A 23,050-nucleotide genomic window follows, 5' to 3' on the forward strand; every position below is an offset into this window, starting at 1 on the left:
TTAGGTACTACAAATACTAAGTACTCGATTTTCAACGTGTTAAGAATTTGCTCTCCTCTCCGAGCCGGTCTGTCTGCACGGACCCATAGACGGTTATAGGCAAGCACCTTAGTCCATTTCACGAAAGAAGTCCCGCAGACGCAGCGCTAGTTTCTATGCGATAGCTCAGTAAATACGTACAAAACTATATACTTAGTTCCACAACTTTCCGCGGGACTTCTTTCGTGGAAAGGATTTTATTTAATGTTTTATCTTACGAAAACGGGTGAGTCATAGTTGTGTGAGTAAATGCACATTATTTTTGTATGATTCGGCGACTACCATCGTGGTGGCCCAGTGGGTAAAGCACTAACTTCTCAAGTATGAGTGTTTGTTCGATTCCAGGTCATACAAGTACCAATGCAACTATTCTAAGTTTGTATGTACTTTCTAAGTATATCTTGAACACCAATGGCTATGTTTCGGAAGGCACGATAAACTGGTGGGTCCCGGCTGTAATTTGAACATCTTTGGTAGTCGTTACGGATAGACTCGTTAGAGGTCGCATCTGGTAGACTGGAACCCCCATCATAGTTGGGAAAAGGCTCGACAGACTTTTGCGAGAACTAAAATAGAAAACATGTGACTTTCTGTTATAATAAACAAAGAAATTATCTATTGTTTTAAGTCACGTTTTCGCGACAATAGATGATAAAATTACAAAGTCAACTTATGATAATATTAGCACTGTTTTAAACTACAAATTAATTATTATGAACAGTGAGAGATAATAATCGCGTCCAAGGCCTATTTCGACCACGGCGGCTGTTTCATGTAAGGAAATCAGTCAGCTGCGCTGGACATGTTATAGTGCACAAGCATTTGTGGCAGACACAGGTGCACTCACTGATCCTGCACTCTATGTGCTAACCTGTACCTAATACCTTACTGTTACAGCCTTTGTATCGTCCCACTGCTGGGCTGCGGCCTCCTCTCACACGGAGAAGGATTGAACGTTAAACACCACGCTTGCTCAACGCAGGTTGAAAATACCTTAGGTTCCTTAAAATTGAAATGAAATGAAATGAAATGAAATCGTTTATTTTGCAAGTTGGACATAAAATCACTTTTACACGTCATTTTTAAGAACGCTGAGGTCGGCATTTCCTAATGACTGATCCCTGAGAAGAAATGCCGAAACAAACTCAAGGGTCATAGTCTCTTTTAAAGTCCAAACATGTTATAAATCAAATAATATTAGGTGTGAGTGTCACCATGTACGCGGTCTGGAATGGCCTTTTGAGGAAAGAGCCACATCAGGCTGGAGCTGACCAGTCCCAACAGACGGCACGCATGTATCAGTCGTCGTGTAGCTCAACCATATCTTAGGGACCATATCTTATTGATGATGAAATCTTGAAAATATGCTTATTTTTTGTTTTCAGAGTGCAAGTAACTATTCAGCCATCATTCAGAAGAACAAGTTGTTATCCTACAAATGCCTTAAAGAAGTGAAGGTAAGTATATAAAACTATCCTTAACCTTAATCATCGGCAAGGATATTGAGCCCTGACCTTCACCTGCGCAGAAGTGATTTATTGGTTAATTGCCTTAAGTGTACAGTGCGCAAAGCGATCCCCACTCTTCCGCCGAGAGCTCATTATCCGTGCCGATAACTATATCTACTATTGCTTTTTTTTCGTTTGGTGCCATAAGAAAAAACCATAACAGTAGGTTTTCAAGGTGATTTAGAGAAATTACATTCTAAGACATATTTTTTATTTTGTAAAACATAACAAAGCAGTGTTATTTACTTTTTGTACTGTGTCTATAAGTTTTTACTTGAAAATCAGTAAAAACTGGAATCTATATCCGACTTTGTTTGGTAAAAACTTGATAGATATTTTTTTGTAGATAATGCTTTGGATCAAAGTACAGAATTAGATTTTTGAGGTAAACACGGATTATTCTGATTTATCAAAACAAAGTTTCTTATTGATTTTGTGTTAAAAAATCTTTTAAGATGAACGACGACTAGGTACATACCTACATTTTTTATAAGTTTCTAGCTGTTTTGATGCTATTTCCTGTACCGGAATAAAACATGGCCTATGTAACTCGGGAATAGTGTAGCTTCCCAACAGTGAGAAATTTTTGAAATTGGACGTAGTTATGCAGAAACGTTCCAACCCACAAGTCACCCGAAATCGAGTTATTGTGATTGAACAGCCTAAAATTTAGCATATGGTTATCTAAACTCAATATAATTCAACAATAAAACCTCTAGTACCTTTACTAGTTAGAATAAAAAAGAATACAACTGAAACGCGTAAATGCTTATATCTCAAATTCAAGTTTAATTTAAGATATAAGCATTCCAAGTCACGGTGGGGGGGGGTTACCATCGGCGTCGAGAGGGCGATGAAATACCTGGGAAAAAAAAAAAGATATAAGCATTTACGCGTACAGTGGGTTGGAACGTTTTGCATAACTACGTCCAATTGGTCCATTAGGTTCGGTGGGTTTTGGGTACAAACAAAGAAAGAAAACAAGCTTTTTTATGAGTAGGTACATAGATAAAAATAATATCTATTTGTATCAAGTTTATACGCAGTAAAAAATTGAAACATCCAAATTGAGAACCCAGATTTGGCAATCCGCTAAAAAAAACTGCATCAACCTTGGCTTTCCGTTTTGATTAAGAGAATCCATGTGAAATGGATTACGTCCGTGGAATCCATTAGCAGGTATTGGATATTCCTGCCCAGTGGGGAACAACGTGATTGGATCAAGTCCAGATTCATTAAGAACTTACTTTTAGTAAGCTGATTTAAAAACTACTATATACTACACACATCAAAAGTGTCTAGGGATCAAGCATTTTTATGCGGATTTCTTGAGATTGAGATGTGGCTTTGTAATAAATTTATGATTTTATAAATTTATATGGATCCTTTTTGGTGCATTTCATAATTTGAATCAGGAACTGTGAATCAAATTCGAGTAAAAGATGAAAATCAGCTGTCAATATTTTCCCTATAAACACATACAACGCATTGAAGACATTATTAGTGCTACTGTTTCCCTACTACTGATTAAAACCAACGTTATTATGGAGCGGCGACGTCATTTAAGCAGGGAAGAAATGCTCAGAGCCGTGGGAATGATAGAAGCTGGTTCCCGGCAACGTACTGTGGCTTTAGCTCTGAATACAAGTCAGAGTGTTATCAGTCGACTTTGGACACGTTACCGAAGCACTGGTACCGTAGCTGAGCGCCATGGAGGACGGTATCGCTGCACCACACGGAGACAAGACCGATACATTCAAATCTTAACTCGAAGAGCTCCAACAATAACCGCCATGATGTTAGCCGTGAGGCTTCATCACTCTTCAGGGAACTTAATTAGCGACCAAACAGTCAGAAACCGCTTGCATGAAGTGAACCTTCATTCCCGAAGACCGCTACGGGTACCACCTATAGCAATGCACAATCGTAGGATTCGATATCAATGGGCTCTTGAACACAGAAATTGGGCAGAAGAACAATGGCGTTTCGTGTGCTTTTCTGATGAGTCTCGTTTTGGTATGAGACCGGATACAAGACGTATACGACACTGGAGAACCCCTGGACGCCAACAGCGATTAAAATCCTGCCAGGAAGTCCATCCTTATAGTGGTGGAACCATCATGGTATGGGCGGGTATTTGGATCGGCGGAAGAACTGAGTTGATTTGGATCAGAAGCAACCTCAACGCTCAAATTTATGCTGAGACGATTGTATCAGACGTCATCGTTCCTCTACAAGTGCAAATCGGTCCCTTATTTCAGTTAATGCATGATAATGCACGACCGCACACCGCAAGAGTTGTAAGACAGACTCTCGCGGCAGCTAACATCAATGTCCTGCCCTGGCCTGCTCAGTCGCCAGACTTGAACCCGATTGAGCATGCATGGGATATGCTACAGAGAAGAGCTCTGCCGAATATGGAGGGTATCCAGTCGCAAGAAGACCTTTTTTTGTTGTTGCAACGAACATGGGCGGCCATTCCACATCGTGATTTGGATGAACTCATTTTGAGTATGCCAAACCGATGTTCTTGTGTTGTTAGTGTTCGCGGTAGAAACACGGATTATTAATTGTTTAAGTTACCCAATAAACTTTTAAAGAAAACTGTTATTTCAGTCTTTTTTTTCGAACTTTTGTGTTAGTGTTTCAAATGTCAAAAATCCCTTTATTAGGAAAATGGCAAATTTCTTTATTAGTGCAAAGGTGACTTGGTTTATCGTTACTGTGACAAACGAAAACACTTTATTTGATGAATCCTTAAAGAAAATTTTAATTAATATCAATCAGGAGAAAAGTTATTGCAAAAATATATGTTGATCCCTAGACACTTTTGATGTGTGTATATATATATATATATATAAATATATACTAACAAAATGACTAGTAGCGGAGATGTCATATTACGGAAAATCTCCTAAGAAAGTAGCGCGACACATGCGGGTGTTCTGGGGACGAGGAACTTTACTAGCTCCGTCCTTCACACCTTCAGAACTTGCCATTATTTTCAAAATAAAATCGCCAATCAGTCAAGATCATCATTGACAGATTGGTATGTGAAAAGGCCTGTTCTCTGCAGTGAAAATGAAAACTATATACTAATGCGCTTTTAATAATAGGTACACCAGGGTACATAAAATCTTCTCATGAGTCTGACAAATACCATGCTGAAAACGGCATCAAAATCGATTCAACAAAAAGTAAGATAATCATGCACACCACATAGGCACCTAGGTACATACAGGTCTAACTGAAAAGGATTTTTTTTGAAATCCGTTATAAAAAGGCTGATGAATGCTGAGGATGAATGCATGACGAGCGATTAACGTTGACAATATACCTTAAGGTAAAATAATGAATTTAAGTGAATCCAACCGTTGCAAATTTGACAAAAGGTCGAGTTCATTGCACCTTATATTGCTCAGTCAAATTATAAATAACCAAAGCGGCCAGCCATCTTGTTTTTAAGACAAATTTTTCCGCTGCAAAATTTTTGGTAAAAAATACAGTAGCCCTGGTCCACAAAGGGCTGTAGAAGGGCCAAGGCTGGGTTTGAGGGTTTAACACTCTCACTTAGTATTTACATACAATTTATTTAAATAACTTTTAAAATCGAATGAATTTATTAAATTCCGCGCCAAATTCTGTGAAAACTTTTTGACCTAAACCTTCTCAAAGACAAGGTGTTGCCACCAAAAAATATCACAATTAAATCGGGGTAAATTATTTAACAGTTGCGTGCTCTTTTTTTATTGGTTACCGAATTCAATTTTATTATACTTTTGCCTTGACTGTCAAATCAGAATAAACAACAGGTAAGAGCAAGTTGCTTAGCACAATAGAATTCGTTTATCAGTACTAAGAATGACGAATGACGTTGATTATGATAATAGAGCATTTAATACGGACTATCTGATGTATATTTACTATGAAGTGTTTACATATCATGATAGGCATTTACGTTGTATGTTTCTCGTAGTTACATTGATAAGAGTAGTGTGTTGTTTTCTCTTCATGAAAGATAGTGAATACATAGTAGGTAATCATAATTTCCTCAAGGCGCAAAAATATACCGAGGTATTTACTTGTTTTTTTTTTTCACTTTTTAATAAATGATTTGCTTTACTTTTTTGCAAATGTTGGATTAAAAGAATACGTAACAGAAATTTTAACTAAAATAGGTACTTAAAAAATGATTTTATCAAAACCTATGTAACATTTTATTGATAATGTTTAGATTTTAAATATTTACAATATTGATAGTGTTGAAGATTTAAGGGAAAATCTGAAATAAGCAAACAAAGTGTGTCTTAGTTAATGCCGTCACATGTACTTATTGATTTTAGGACGTTGGAAAAACGGTAACTAATTACGTAGTCTGGGATTTTCCTGTATAAGGAAAATATGATTATACCTACATTTTCTAGCGATTATTAGAGTTTTTACAATCAACGATATTCTTATTACAAAATATTAATGTTTCAGGGTAGGTTACCCTATTTAACTATAACCAAACCATAACCAGCCGTAAAATTGCCGCCCATTGGTCAATGCGTTGATTTTACTAGTAAAAGTTAAAGTCAATATTTTGCATTTTTGATAGGCCTGTGTCTGCTTTTTTGAAACATAAAGCACCGGCAAGAAACTATACGTGGTTATCATTATGACCGTTATAGTTAAATGGTGCAACCCACCCTAAGTCTTCATTTATCTTTCTTTTCACCTTATAACCTTCCTCCATGTCAAGGTACTTAGTATAACGACTGGAGCCATCATCAAATGACCCCCATTTGATGATTTTTGACGTCGTTAAAAAAAATACAAAATTCTATCCTCTAGTAAGCAAAACAGATAGATAAAATATTGGGAATGGTCGTTAATATTGAAATACTGAGCTGTGTACTGATCTGTGTGCCGTGTGGGACTTTCATGTCTAAAAATTTCCTTTTAATGATGGAGTTATATTTTGTACACGTTCTGAGACGGTTTTGATAGACGTAAGTGAGCATATAATATTCAGATTACGTCTGTTGTTATGGTTTCTACGTCATGGTCCTCCTCCGAGCCTCTTTCCCAAACTATGTTGGGGTCGGCTGGGTTTCTACGTCATGGTATGAGGAAAATAAAGAAATAATAGAAGGAAACATATATGTAGATTAGGTAGGTAGGTACTTTATTATAGAAACTAGCCGTTTTCCTGTGTAGAAACTACTGCCTGTACTGAGATAAAATATTGCCTATGTTACTTGGGAAGAGTGTAGCTTTCCATTAGTGAAAGAATTCTTCAAATCGGTTCAGTAGTTTCGGAGCCTTTAAGGTGCAAACGAAGAAACAAAGAAATGTTTCCCCTTTATTCGGTACATCATCGGTGTAGATAGATGTCAAATAACAAATGGTAAGGGAGTGTTATGATATCTATACGAGGTCAAAAAAAAAAACTAATAACTAGATAGCCTTGTAGATTTTGCGATTACTTCGCAATTAAAGTTTTCTAGTTGTTATTTTCTATTATTCTTTAAATATGATCTACTCTTCCACTGTAACTAAATTAATGTAATACCAGAGTTTTTCGATTCTTTCAACAGCCATATATCGTCGCAAAAATCTACACATTTAATAAAAATACTCTTTCATTTTTAACATACAAAACAAGTGTTGGAAAATATAAAGCAACAACATAAATAATTAATGACGCTATGGCGTCTCCGCAATTAATTTATAGAAACGCAGAACAACACTGAGTCAGATTTCCTTGAATATCAATACCTTGAATTATTTACGATATCTATTTTTGTAAGATAACAACATAAACAACAATAGATTAGTAATATTGCTCTCACGTCCCGTTGACAGCGATTTTCGGCATCGTCGTTTTAGCCGAAAGACGTCCACTGCTCGACAAAGGCTGTTTTTGTTGATGGGCACCTAATCATCAAATGCCCCTCCCGCTGTGGGTGCAGCGTGAGGGAATGTCAGACTCTTACTGACTAAAACCTACCATTTTCCTTCTTAAACCCTTTATGTTGTACCAGCAGCGCCGCGGTAACTCGCGCGAACAGATCTGCAGTCTCGGACAAAGGCCTCACCCAGGGTTCGCCAGTTTGCTCGATCTCCCACAACCAACATCCACTGCTTCCCGATAACCTTGGCCAGATCGTCCGTGCATCAGGATATTCAGCATCAGCACCACTTTTAGAATTTTGCACAGGACTAATCACCTTAATGTAAACGTATGTATCCCTTTACATACCATCATAGTTTTCAAAGATAGTCTGAGGTTAAGGCTGGTTAAGACAGAATAATAGACCTGCCTATGCCTGAATTGTGAAATTTCTAGAAGTTAAATACCGTTTCAAATGTAACTTGAATATGATCTATTCAACAAATACTAGTAGTAGATAGTGTCCACTTTAAACAAAGTAGCAGAGTAACTACAATATTTCTCCCATCACACTATATTGTAAAAGACACTGAATGGACTTTACTATGGAAAATTTGCTACATTATTGAATCAAGACCTTGCTCAACAATACTTTTGTTCAAGATAATCACTTCTAGACTGAAGAAATAAACATTTAGTCTTGAATGAAAGAACAATGGTTAGAAAAGTAGTCATTTATGCAGTCTTTAAAACAACTTTGACCCCTCGCAATGCCTAGTTTTACTTATCTAGATATAGATACGTGTATGGCGCCTGGACACTTACAGCCGTTCAAAATACAAGTAATGCCAAATTTATATCTCTAGTTAGCAAAACCACTAATAGAACGCATATTTAAACAGCCGGAATATAATCAACTGAAAATGTAATTAGTTAAAGTAATTTATTCAAAGAAGGCTGAAAACCATCACTTCTTGAAGGTCAAGAAAACAAAAGCCGGGCCCTAAAAACACCCGTCCTTCACCATTTTCTATGTTTTTGCTGCGAAGAAGAAATGGTGGAACAAACTGCCCTGCAACATAATTCTAAGCAAATGGAGACGCCATTCGATAAAAAGCAATTTTTTCAAAGTAGGCTAAAAATCAGCACGAGGGTTGTGGCGGACCCCAACATAGTTGGGAAAAGGCTCGGGAGATGAGATGATGATGATCGAACGGAACCACTCGATCGACCATATAAGTCAAAATAAATAAATAATACCTAATCACAGGTGTATCGTTTAGTAGTTAATGGATCAACATTAATTTGGTAACACGCAATGTTTGTTCAATATCTGTTGCTCGTGGTTACGCGTACCTACATTCTAGAACTTTTAGGAACAAAATTAAAAGAACTAAGGTTAAGGTATGTTGAACTTAGGCCCTTTTGTGAGCAGTTATCTTTTTTTGGGAAATCATCAAATGAATCCCACTGTGGGTGCAGCGTGAGGGAGTGTCAGACTCTTACTGACTTAAACCCACCATGTTCATTCTTAAGCCCTTTGTGTACCAGGGCCGCGGTAACTCGCGCGAACAATCCCGCAGCTCCGACAGGTCTTAGCTCTGGTGGGCCCCACTACATATGAGCTGGAACCTACTTCAGATTAATCTCAAGTTTGCGACTAAGTACAGAAAATGTTACAAAAACAAAAAAACGGATAGCTAACCCTGTTCCAATACTTCTAAACAGAGAAAAACAAAGAAATCTCTTTACACACAAACATTTTAACCTAAGTTATCGCTTAAAAAACTTACCAAAACCAGTTTCAAGACCACAATACAGGTAAAAAGTAAACATGCTTACTTCCTTCAATAAAAACTGTAATGTTATTGTGTCCAAAGTTGGCCTGGTGCCCAAAAAACTCGCTTCTGACGATCCCCTTATAAAGGACAAAAGATACGCATTTGTTGCCTGGTGACATACTTATGTACCTAGCTTGTTTTGATCGGAAAGTATAAAACTGTAGGTCCCGGCTGTCTTTTGAACATCTTGGGTAGTCGTTACGGTTAGTCAAAAGCCATTTAGTCTGACAACCAGTCTTACCTCGGGGTATTGGTTTGTCCGGGTAACTGGATTAAGGAGGTCAGATAGGCAGTCGCTCCTTGTAAAAAACTGGTACTTTGTTGCATCCGGTTAGACTGACAGCGTACCCTAGGTAATGTAGGTATTTGGGAAAAGCCTAGGCTGATGATGGTTGCTGTTTCCTTCTAAAGTATTTATAAACAAGTGTACGGTGATTTTTGCCCGATATCGCACATAAACACACACTAGGCTTTATGTGCAGGATAACGTAGTGAGAGAATTGACAAAATCAATAGGAAGTTCAAACATAAACTTACATTTATACCTTTTAGTGTCTGTATTCCAGTAGCTTATCATTTGTTTAACCAGTCATTAAAATAAAACAACTCTCATTATTTTTGTTCCTTTGTGATCTTTAACTTACCGTGTCTTTTATCTCAAATGTTACCAAAATACAAATACGATAAGAGAAAACAAACATACAGTTACCCATTACCGTTTCCGTTCATTTTTATGTGAAATATGACTCAAATGCGTAGTTGTTGTACGCAAAATGTAAATATTTTGATACCAAATGCAACTTACGGACCAAAACAATGCATAAGACACCTAGTATCTAAGTAAGTTTCATAACAAACACAACCGAACGTTTTACTAGAACAATTTACCTTAAAAACTCCACTGTACATCGACCTGCACTATATAACTAAGTAACAATAAATATTTGAACAGCTGTATACGATAATCGCTTGAATTAAACACATTTTCGACGTCACACGGATCGAATAAAATGAGTGATTTCTACATTCGGGCGCCTTATCGTGACGATTCCACAGACACGTAACAAGGATAGCGATTCGGGTAACTTCGGTAAACTTCGGCTGTATTAGTGCCTTTCTCGGTCTCTTTCCCACTCGTGGACACGCCAATCACGTCAGACTATCGAATTTCCGTGCTCTTCATTTTATGTTGGCTCCGTCAGTCGTCAGTACATATTTTTAGATTGTGAAGTGCAGACGTTCACGAATATAAGAAATTACGGTGATTTTCAAAACGAAATTAAAGAATTAAACCTTTTTATATTGTATAGGAGGTGTTTACCGTGTTGTAATGGCGAAGGTAAATATTTCATTTGTATTTTGTGTCATGTTAATAAATTGGGTTTGATACGGTTACAAAAAATCTGTAATTCTGATTTTTTTTTGCATCAAACGTCGCACCACCGGTGACGTATTGTCTCGGATGATAACTCGTACCTTATTTCGTTATTAACTCATTTTTATATAACTAATAACTTATTTTAATCACATAACATTAATATAATTACAATTTATACGCTTTGGCTATACGTAAACAATGCTATAATAAAAAAAATACTATTGTTTTTAATCATGCACAGCAAATTGGCCGCGAATTCCAATGCGTACTGCACAAATGCATTGTTTTTAAACCTTTTATTAACTGATAATTTGTCTCGGTACGGAAAATACAAAAAAAAACAATGCAATTTTTTTTCACACTGCAGGTAACATTATTGTGCTGTCAAAATCAATAATATTTGAAAAAAAAAGTATGTCATAACTTTATTGCCAGATCAATCGCTTCCCGTTTTTAATGTTAATTATTTCGTCAGAGAACTAAAGTGAATGGTATCTTAAATATTTGCTTGCTTGCGACGTATGTTAGCAAAACTTTCCTAAATATTCATGTCAGACATTACATTATAATTTATTATGTAGATTACAATTTATCAAAAGCCCAACAGTAATATTTGCTTATAGATTTTAATATTAAATTGTTCTACGTATTTATGACCATTGAGATAAGGACTCAAACAAACAGACGGTTGTTTTATGATATTCCGTAAGTCAAATGAGTTCAATGTTAGGTATTGCTATAAAAGTTATTGTCCGTGAACAGTTACTAAGCATGAAGTGTTTATTCTGAGTCATGTTATCTTAGTTCCTTAGACAAGTTACATACTTGTTTTGAGTCGTTGATGTTATCTACTTTGTATTTAAAGTGCTGTAATTATCTATTTAGGTATATATCAAGTAAAAAAGTATGTTTTAGCTATCAATACGCTTACATAACATGATAAAATTTGTATTTTCGTATTTTACGTTCTGAATTTTGACAACGTCTGGGGTATATGAAATTGTAACCTGGCAACTCCATCTGTCATATGCCTGACCGGTCGGGAATATTTTTTCCGCGAGAGCGATCGATTTTAAATCCATTATTAATGTCTAACACAATCAAAAATCTATTAATGCAAGCTAGAAATAGCTATAGGAGATTCATAGATATGAATAAGAGCAGCTATTGGGTGAGTATTCATTAATTATTCTGTGAAATATCACATTCCTCATTATCGGTGTAAATAGGCGTAGTATCTTCGCGAAAAATTAGGAAAATAACCATTAATTAGCGTTAATTTACGTTTTTGTTACGTAAAAAGTGCTTCAAATGTGATTAAAGATCAATAAAAGTAAGATTTGTTGTTAATAACTGGGGTTTTTCTAGGTTATATGCTACAATCTTGTATTACGTTATGACTTACTATATCTTGGAATTTATTGACGGTTTAACCGCTTTATCGTCACAGACGATTAGATGTGCACGTAAACATTCCATTTGTAGGTAAATCGCGTCGAGTTTTTATCTAATGCCTGTAGCACACCTCCGCTGCGAAACCCAAAGGGCGAAACCGCCATAGTTTCGCTGTGAGTTGTGAGTTGTTGGGCGGCGAAACAATAGCGAAATTCCCTGCTCTAACGTACAAAACTGACTATGACGTTGTCTCTTTCTAACATGATTTCGCTCATTTGCTTAGGCGCCGTCTACATCTCCGCCCTGGCGGACAACTGGCGGACAACGAGCGGAGATGTAGACGGCGCCTAAGCAAATGAGCGAAATCATGTTAGAAAGAGACAACGTCATAGTCAGTTTTGTACGTTAGAGCAGGGAATTTCGCTATTGTTTCGCCGCCCAACAACTCACAACTCACAGCGAAACTATGGCGGTTTCGCCCTTTGGGTTTCGCAGCGGAGGTGTGCTACAGGCATAAAACGCTGAATTTATTGCCTGGATATTGTAAGGAGTTCCAATCACTAAGTATTTACTTGGTGCTAGTCTATGTCACATGAAGTAAAGACAATAGATCATGTAGTATTCCACTTTATAGATATCAAGAATATATTTTATGGTGTTCTAAGTCTTTACTTTAATGGTGGCGGTTTGTGTTTTGGAAAGCACTGCGTAAACGGTAGGTCCCGGATGTAATTTTAACATCTTTGGCAGCCATTACGGGTAGGTAGAAGCCAGAAAGTCTAACAGCCAGTTTTTGCCAAAGTATTGTCTGGTAACTGAACTGAGTTACTGAAAGTCACTATAAGCATTAGGCATTTTCATATAACAGGAAAACCATTAAAAAATATGAATATTTTTTCCTGTCCTCAATAATTATGTAATTTGTGACATGAATCATCTGAGTGAAACTTTTTGAATACAGTGAAAATTTATATTATTACTTCTAATTAAAAGCTAGTTAATATTAATACCTATTATAAAGCTAAAAAGTTGGATTAACCCGCTAAGCTCAAGGATTACTGATCTGATTTGAAAAACTCTTTCAGTGTAATGGGCCATCTATTTAGGAAGGCCATAGGCTAGATTTTTTCCAGGACTACAAATTAGATTCTACTGTTTGGTAAGAAAACTTCTAGCGGAACCTTAATTTATAATCAATTTTCCTTTTGTAAGTATAATTGTTTAATCAATCATGATCAGTATTTTGCAAAGTCCATTATTAAGAAATTGAATTGATTGATAATAATCAAAATAAAAGATATTAAAATTCCATGTAACCTTGTTAGTAAATGTGTCAGATTTTAATCTAATTATGTTCTGATAAGTTTTTTAAACATAAACAAATATTTGTAAGTCTTTGTATGACAGTTTTAATGGCAGGCTATACCCAAATAATAAAACATGATATCATCTGCCTAGTTTTTCCCAACTATGTTGGTGTCGGCGTCCAGTCTAACCGGATGCAGCTGAGTACCAGTGTGTCACAAGGAGCGACTGCCTATCTGACCTCCTCAACCTAGTTACTATACCCCAAGGTAAGGCTGTTTGACATATGCTGGCTTCTGACTACTCGTAACTACTGCCAAAGATATTCAAATGACAGCCACTAACCACCAATTTAATGTGCCTTCTTTGTAAAATGAGTTACGTTAAGACATAACCACTTCCAGCAACTGGGTAAAAAGGATCCTGTATATTTTCTCAAGACGAATGCATTTTCATTTAAATCGGCTCAGTAATTTAGGTGTGAAAGTGCGACAAACAGATTGACATTTATAATATTAGTAATTTTTCAATTGTTTTTTATTTAATCACAGAACTACACCTGTCATGACCAGACAGTCGTAATCTTCCTATACACGACTTGATATAAAATTCTCTTATCTTCAGTAAAATCCTGGTATACATAGGTAAATAATCTAAAGATATAGCTTATGGTGTAATCCTGAGATATGATTTGTTATCGTAAGATTAGTGTCATTGTATGACGGAGTTTCAAATGGCCATGAAAATTACCCCCCAGCGGTTTGTGTAAACTGGTCAAGTGTGAGTCGGGCTCTCGTGCTTGAGGTTCCGTACGTCAATAGTTACAGCTTTCTGCTGTCTGTTAGCAGGCTGAATTGTATATCGTATATGTATACGATATATTGACGAGATATTCGTCAAGTATCTTTGCCGTTCTGAAGTCGGCAATTTGATGCCTCGCGCATGCGGTATAGTGTTTTTTTATTTATTGATAAATCAATTCTGTATCGCAGTCGAAGGGTTCCGTATCCTACATCAGGCAGGCCTACTCATATTTAAAATGTGAATAAAAAAAATTGAGAGGCCTATTAATATTTAAAATGTGAATTTAGAAAAAAAAAGTGCACTTAAAAAATCTCTCATGATGTCAGTCAGTAAACATCTGCTAGTGTTTGTGAATGTTTACTTAATCACTATACTATTACATTTTATGCAATAATTCATTATTAAATTCACACAGATTAATTGGCCTTATCATAACAAATAATAATACGTAATAATTATCTAGAAATTATTTCTCGTGGCTAAGTAACAGCCGCGCGGGTCGATCAATCAAAAGGTTAAGAAATGCTTAGCGCTGTCTTAACGAGATACGATAAATTTTCTGATCCCTGTCATTTGAACATCTTTTGGTAGTCAGAAGCTAGAAAGTCTGACCACCAGTGTTACTATAAGGTATCGGATACAGTCAGTCCTACCAAGGGGTATTGGGTTGCCCGGGTAACTGGGTTGAGGAGCTCAGACAGGCAGTCGCTCCTTGTGGCACACTGGTACTCAGCTGCATGCGGTTAGACTGGAAGCTGACCCCAACATAGTTAAGAAAAGGCTAATGGTTTCGTCTACGTAACTACGGATCTCAAAAAAAAATGTTGCTGATTTCAACATCATAAACGCTGATTTTAAATGCATTTTAATGATGAATTATGATTCAAATCAGTGCAATATTAATGTGGGCAATTAAAAACAATTGTGGGACAAACAGACAGACTGGTTGACTTTTTAATTGATATTAATTTACTTGTTATTTTCTTGTCTGATGCAAATAGAGAGTAATTAACGAAACTTAGTTTTTAATTAGAAGTGTCGTCTCATTGTTGTTTTTCAAGGATTTTTTGTAAAGATACAAGATTTTTAGCCTTGCTTTTTGACAATGGGGAAAAAACGTGCGCAAAAATGTCTATAGAAATCCTAGCTTAATATGCTAAAATTGCCTGCAAAAAATTTAGTTTGTCTCTAAAGTTTTAAAGTTGTTTTGGCTAAATAACTGAACAGATTTCGATGTAATTGAGGATAGAGTTGTATGTTCAAATTAAGTACTTACTAGCTTAGTGAAATTCAATCAAAGTTTAGCGGTGATGTCCTCCTAGCCGATTATCGGCTACGACGGCTGTTCTCACGTAAGGAGATTAGCCAACTACGCAGGACATATTATAGTGCACGAGCATTTGCGCAGACACAGGTGCACTCACTATTCCTTAACTCTCATAGCCCGATGGGACGGTAATCCGACACGACCGGAGAGAGATCAGGCGCAGGACCGACATTTACGTGCTCTCCGATGCACGGGTGTATCAATCACCAACTTCCAGGCTCCGGGCTGCTTTGTGAAAGTCTTCTAAAACCCACAAAGCGATTTCGGCCCGACTCGGGAATCGAACCCGAGACCTCGTGCTCAGCAGCCGCACTTGCGACAGCTAGACCAACGAGGCAGTTGAAAGTTTAGCGGTACTGTGTACTCCGTGCATCCGGATAAAAACTATCCTATATTGGCATGCTATATATATCCTATATTTGCATACATGGCATGCTAAGACAGACCCTAGAGGTCTAATTGTGTGCCTATTTTAAGGTAAATGTGTAATTTTATATGTGAAAGAAACAAATAAAAATAAAAAAAAATTTTAGCCTTTGGTAAATGAGCAATCTAACACTGAAATAATTTTTCAAATTAGATCAATAGTTACTGAGATTACCGCGTACAAACAAACTATTCAGCTTTATAATATTAGTATAGATAACTTCCGCCCGCGGCTTCGCCCGCGTAGTGTTCGGTTATATCGCGTTTCCAAGAGAATTCTTCAAAAGTCCGGGATAAAAACTATCCTATGTTCTTTCTTAAAGTCAACTCTATCTCTGTACCAAATTTTATTAAAATCAGTTCAGTGGTTTAGACTTGAAAGCGTAACAGACAGAGTTACTTTCGCATTTATAAATTCTAGTAAGGATTTCTTATAAGGATGATAGCAAATTTCTTGCTAAGCTTTCGGATTACTAGGCCTTTGCCCTGTAGTAAAAATGATTAAGCTAGAATTACAATAATCTTTATACCCATTCAGTGTTTATCTTATCCAATAAAAATTATAGGCACAGTGCAGACTTATCGTCAATATAATGCAAGGTTATTGTCAGATAGTAAAGGTTTGTACAGATAAGATAGGATATGTCGAACAACTGATATCCATCTGTTTCTATAGTATACAACTAGGTTTATTTCGTTGAGTTACTACGCATCGAAAAGATACTAATTGTGCATCTGCACGGTGCAAGTACTTGCGCATATTACGGCACATGCGCAGGTTACATGCATTTTAAAAACGTGTCCAGCGACTCTCGCGTGTACCAAAGCAATATACCCACCCGCGTGCTCTTGTCACTTGCGCATGTTAAGAGGATACCTCGGAATTCAACAATTTTTTTTAAGTTAATTTTAATTTAAGAATACTTCTTTGAATAACTAACTTTTTTTATATGTGTTTGTTGACTATATTACCTAGATTAATCCGAAGACAAAAACATAAAACAAGTAACTTTTCTCGATAGAAAAAAAATCAGAACTTACCTCAAAAAATAACATTTTATGAATTTTATGTCGTAGTCATGTACTTTCTGTCACATTAAAATAATGAAGAATGTAGATAATATCTTATTAAACATTAATCAGAAATCAGTTTTTAAAGAAATATAAAATTGAATTTTTAATAAAGGACAATGCCAGGGTGTGGGCTCAAAGTTTGCCCAGCAGTGGGAGTAGTTCCAGGGGGTTCCATAGTGCACTTTGAACACGTAATGCAAATATTTTTGAAATCGCTCCCTGGAGTCCCGAGGAAAACCGGTTCAAATATTCCACATGAACAGTCGCTTTACAAAGCTTGAGCCATTTGTCCAGTAGTGAGAGTGGTCAAAACAGGTTCTTTACTGCACTGTTAACACGAAATCCAAATATTTTGGAAATCGGTCCCAGAGGTCCCGAGAAAAACCGGTTCTAATGTCAAACTCGAACAGTCACTTTATAAAGCTCAAGCCATTTGCCCAGTTGTGGGAATGGTTAGAATAGGTTCTTTACTTCACTGTTAATACGAAATCCAAATATTTTAGAAATCGGTCCCAGAGGTCCCGAGAAAAACCGGTTTAAATGTTCCACGTGAACAGTCGCTTTACAAAGCTTGAGCAATTTGTCCAGTAGTGGGAGTGGTCAAAACAGGTTCTTTAATTCACTCTTAACAAGAAATCAAAATATTTTTGAAATCGGTCCCAGAGGTCCCGAGAAAAACCGGTTCTAATGTCAAACTCGAACAGTCACTTTATAAAGCTCAAGCCATTTGCCCAGTTGTGGGAATGGTTAGAATAGGTTCTTTACTTCACTGTTAATACGAAATCCAAATATTTTAGAAATCGGTCCCAGAGGTCCCGAGAAAAACCGGTTTAAATGTTCCACGTGAACAGTCGCTTTACAAAGCTTGAGCCATTTGTCCAGTAGTGGGAGTGGTCAAAACAGGTTCTTTAATTCACTCTTAACAAGAAATCAAAATATTTTTGAAATCGGTCCGAGGGGTCCCGAGGAAAACCGGTTCAAATGTTCTCCTTAGATAGTTACTTTATAAAGTCTTACGCATTTGCCCAGTAGTGGGAGTGGTCAAAATATGTTATTTACTTCACTCTTAATACAAAACCCAAATATTTTTGAAATTGCTCCCTGGGGTCCCGAGGAAAACCGGTTCAAATGTTTTCCATAGATAGTCACTTTACAAAGTCTAAGGCATTTACCCAGTAGTGGGAGTTGTCAAAATAGGTTATTTACTTCACTCTTAATACGAAACCCAAATATTTTTGAAATCGGTCCCAGGGCTCCCGCGAAATTAACCTGACAAGACTTTTCTTCCAATTAGGTCTCATATATACATTGTCAATCTCAACGCTCAGTATGTGGCGGTCTATCCAGTAGTGGAAAATGTTGGAATGGGTTATTTTTTTTTACTTACTGTGATTTTAAAATAAATTCTAAAAGCATTGGATTCTAATAAGAACTGACCCTGATTTCCCGAAAAAAAGGCAATTACCGCAGTACAAAATCTAGAAGATCAAGACTCCTGCGCTATGAGCTATCTACTAGAAAAATCTTATCAAGACGAATAAAATAAGCTCAAACACGAGGTAGTTAGTAGATACCGTTGAGGAGTTCCCTAGTCTCTCTGTCGCCTTCATCGTCAGGTCAGATCTTAACCTCCACTGTTTTATGTTGTCGGAGACATTTACCCAAATGACAAGGTTTTACTTGATATGAGCCTACAATTTTTGAGAGTTGCACCCGATTTTTTAGGGTTTCCATCATCAGACCCTGGACCGGATGATAAAGGAACCATTTGGGAAATAAGCCCTTTAGAAAATGAAATAATTGTTTAAATCTTTTGGTAATCGGCGGAGTTATGCTCGTACAAACGTAAAAAGAATATAAACGAACTGAGAACCTCCTCCAGTTTTGGAAGTTGGTTAAAAAAAAGTTGTCGTATACAACCGCTCGTGTTTGTCAATTAATATAATTAATTTCAATTAAGGTAATAAAACTGGAATATTAAGAGTTCGTAAGCATATTTTTCGTAATATTGAATAAGAGTCAAACCAGTTTTTCTCAGGACTCCTGGGATAGATTTCGAAATATTTCGGTCTGGGACCTATTATAAGCCTATGGAACATAATACACTATGCAGTTACTGTGGGCAACTCTTGAGCCCAACTTCCATACAAAGAATAGCATTGTCCTTTTTATTTAATATGGCGCTTACGTTATTTTTTTTCGAGCAGGTTGCATGTTTCCTCTCTCTATCTATTTACGTTGCTATCGCATAGTTCTATCCCTCTCAACCATTTACCCAGTTCGCCCGTGAACATCGCAACGAGGTATCCTCTTAACTTGCTCCAGCTACATGCACCGTGTAGACGCACCCTAATAATCTAAACTAATGTTTAAAGTTGAAGAATTTGCTTGTTAAGCATTAGATAGTACATTTATTGAGGAAGGTTGTAAGCTCCTTTTTATCAGGGTGTGCGGAATAGTTCCAAAGGGACCCGAGTGAAACACCAAGATAGGCACACTGGTACTCAGCTGCATCCGGTTAGACTGGAAGCCGACCCCAACATAGTTGAAAAAAAAATGATTTTGTGATGTTTAACAGTTCATTACATCATCTTCTGAGCCTTTTTCCCAACTATGTTGAGGTCGGCTTCCAGTCTAACCGGATGCAGCTGAGTACCAGTGTGCCACAAGGAGCGACTGACTATCTGACCTCCTCAACCCAGCTACCCGGGCAACCCAATACCCCTTGGTTAGACTGGTGTCAGACTTACTGTAAGTACTAAACAGTTTATACATAGGTGTAAAAATTTTCCGGGAAGTATCATAGCGCCAAATGTAAAATTTTAATGATTAATTAATAGAAACACGGATAAATATAATCTTGTTTATGATTTAGACAATTAAATATATTTACGCCATTAATCATGAGGTAAGGCAGATTGCCAAATGACGATATACTCTTGAAAGGTAAATATTTACAAGTGATTTCATTGTTATGTTGTCAATGTGTTATGGTAGGTCCACTCGATATAGACTTTAAGTTTGTACAAATATCTGTACCAATTTAAAGTCTGAGTAAAAATCTAAAGTGGAAATGTAAAGTCTGTGTAAAAATCTGAAGTCTGAGTGGAAATATAATGACAAGATGTTTGTGCAAACTTATCACTGGCTCAGACTTTTGAATACACCGATTTGTTGCGAAGACAACATTCTATGACCCACCATTTACTTTCTTCACGAGAATAGAATACTATTTTGACGCCTGATCTCTCTCCGGTGGTATCGGATTGCCGTCCCATCGCGCTATGAGAATGAAGGAATAGTGAGTGCACCGCAGTCCATGCAAATGTGCCTGCACTGTAATATGTCCTGCGCAGCTGACTGATATCTTTAGAGTTTTCAGTCTGGAGATGATAAGAATTATTATCTAACGTTACCCCAAATCTATATTAGCTAAAAGTAAAGTAGATATTAGCTAATTTGCCTATTGAAGATAGGAAAAATAAACAATATTGATTTGTCTAGTGTCGTGTCTAGTTGTCTATCTATTTCTCCTAATCTCGGAAATCTTTGAACATTTCTTTTAAACATACTTTAATACTAGATAATAAAGATAAATAGTAAGCGCTTTTTAAGATATGATGAATTAGAATTACTAAAGAAGTACAAAAATCCGAATCGATAACCCCTCTTTTTTTGGGAAGTCGGTTAAAAAACCCTTAATACATATTATGTAGGAAAATTCGTCATAGGAACAATAGAGTTTATAGATTTTACTCTAGTTTACCAACACCAAAATATTGTTACATCAAAATTCGTCCAACAGTTTTTATCCAATATGGTTACATGGCGTGCAAAAAATGATTTGTATCACATTATCCAAAAATAACCTTGATACTAAATAAACTACTTAGCATGATTATGAATACTAATGTATCTATAACAATATGTGCAAATATTCATATGAGATATATCCTGTTACCTGTATCGTGAGTTTGAAAAGATAAATACATTTAACATTAAAAAAAAAACAGATCCGGTAAAATATATATACTAAGCCTAGGATTATTAAACTGGGAAATGTATAAGCCTATATTAATGAGTAATGGCAAAATAATATATAAAAGGAAAATATTTATTTTTGTTTTAAAAGAAAAAAAAGAAAAGTCGTGGTGGCCTAGTGGGTAAAGGACCAACCTCTCAAGTATGAGGGCGCGGGTTCGATCCCAGGTCAGGCAAGTACCAATGCAACTTTTCTAAGTTTGTATGTATGTACTTTCTAAGTATATCTTAGACACCATGGACTGTGTTTCGGATGGCACGTTAAACTGTAGGTCCCGGCTGTCATTGAACATCCTTGGCAGTCGTTACGGGTAGTCAGAAGCCAGTAAGTCTGACACCAGTCTAACCAAGGGGTATCGGGTTGCCCGGGTAACTGGGTTGAGGAGGTCAGATAGGCAGTCGCTTCTTGTAAAGCACTGGTACTCAGCTGAATCCGGTTAGACTGGAAGCCGACCCCAACATGATTGGGAAAAGGCTCGGAGGAGGAGGAGGAGGATTTATTTTTGTTTTAAAAGAAGTTTTTCTTTTATTTATTTAAATACCGTAAAGATGGACTGTGTGCCTATTTCTTTAATCTGAGATGTAACCATAATGTTGTTACATAAGAAACGTTCAGTCTAATTTCGATTTGGTTTTCACGGGCTAATAGCTATAGATATTAAGAGTAATTAAGACTAAAGACTTCAGTGCCTTCATAATTTAGCACTAGTCGTCTACTGCCTCTGTTTGTCTGTTCGCTCAGCTCAAAAACTAAATAGATTTTCATGCAGTATTCACCAATACATGGATGCATAAAGATTTAATTTTTTCACGAACTTATGTAGGTTTATTGGGAAGGTTTCAGCTACCTTTGTGTCAAATCCTCCCAAAAAAACAATCTATAGCAAAATAATAAATATTTCCTCTGTTACCTTTTCAGAAACTACAAATGTGCGGCACTGAGGAAGAAATGAGGGAGGTGGCTGGCAGGATCTGCAGAAACTACCTGCACGGAGCCTGGAAGACTGTAGACCCTAAGGAGCTGGACTTTAAGAGGATCAGGTATGTGCTTTCAACTTATCATTGAGCCACTAGCGGTTTCACCCGCATCTCGTTCAACCTCTGCACGAACCCGGGTAAAAAGTAGTATATAGCCTTCCTCGATAAATGGGCTATCTAGCACTGAAATATTTGTTTTAAATCGAACCAGTAGTTCCTAAGATCAGCGCGTTCAAACAAACAAACTCTTCAGCTTTATGATATTATAGTATAGATTATTGATTCAGACATTTAAAAAAGAAACACCAGTTCAATAACGTCATAAACTTTTCTAACAGTGTACTTATTTTCCTCAATTTAATCTAAGATACGTGACTTCTAAATTAGTTTGCAGTAATAGCATAAACTTTCGTTGGTAAGAAGATGATTATTACAAACTGGCCGTTTTCCGTGGAAGCTACTGTCCGTACCGGGATAAAATATAGCCTATGTTACTCGGGAAGAGTAGCTTTCCAAACAGTGAAATGTTTTTCAAATTGGTATTGTATTTTCGTTGTTATTTGCTTGTGAGATAAAAGAAAATATACGTATCCTTTGTTTTAGGGTTATTTAAAAGACGGACTAATTGCTTTTTTTATTAACACGCTAACATTAGCTTCACTTGTTACTATGTATGTAAGAAAATCTTAGAATCTTAATTTGACCCACTTCCCGGTCTTCGATTAGGATGAAATTTTGCACACCCTCTGAGTTCTGATGACAATACATGACTAGCTAAGAAACGTTACAAAAAGCGCGTTTTTTAGTTTTTCAAACTATGTATTTATTTTTTCATTCACCATGTCTATTCTAATCTGTTTATTTCTTAAGATTAGCTCAGATCGACTGCACGCTATCCAATTCACCTTAGCTGTCTTTCTAATAATTCCTTAAACATTGTCGAGGTTAACTTGTCAGGTTACAGAAAATAAATCAATAGCATTTAATGGTAGAATTATAAGAAAATCCTTTGTTATACATATTGTAATGTGAAGGTTGCCTGCAACTGGGTTGAAA

The 23,050-nt window shown here is 36.6% G+C and overlaps 1 protein-coding gene across 3 annotated transcripts in view; it reads left to right on the forward strand.

Annotated features, from left to right (window-relative positions):
• Positions 1-5,540: 5,540 nt before the first annotated feature.
• The window catches only part of LOC124643663 (choline/ethanolamine kinase), a 35,236-nt gene continuing 17,726 nt past the window's right edge, over positions 5,541-23,050 (forward strand). The window contains exons 1-2 of one of the 3 annotated variants that reach the window (XM_047182684.1): positions 5,541-5,621; positions 21,936-22,057. In XM_047182684.1, the coding sequence (XP_047038640.1) occupies positions 5,559-5,621; positions 21,936-22,057 (185 nt within the window). In that variant the 5' untranslated portion in view covers positions 5,541-5,558. Of the gene's footprint in view, positions 5,622-10,453; positions 10,606-11,656; positions 11,816-21,935; positions 22,058-23,050 lie in introns of those variants that run through there. The other 2 variants (XM_047182685.1, XM_047182683.1) reach the window with 2 other exon arrangements.

This window comes from Helicoverpa zea, chromosome 28 (genome assembly GCF_022581195.2).
Source record: "Helicoverpa zea isolate HzStark_Cry1AcR chromosome 28, ilHelZeax1.1, whole genome shotgun sequence".
In the NCBI taxonomy this organism is placed as follows: Eukaryota; Metazoa; Arthropoda; class Insecta; order Lepidoptera; family Noctuidae; genus Helicoverpa; species Helicoverpa zea.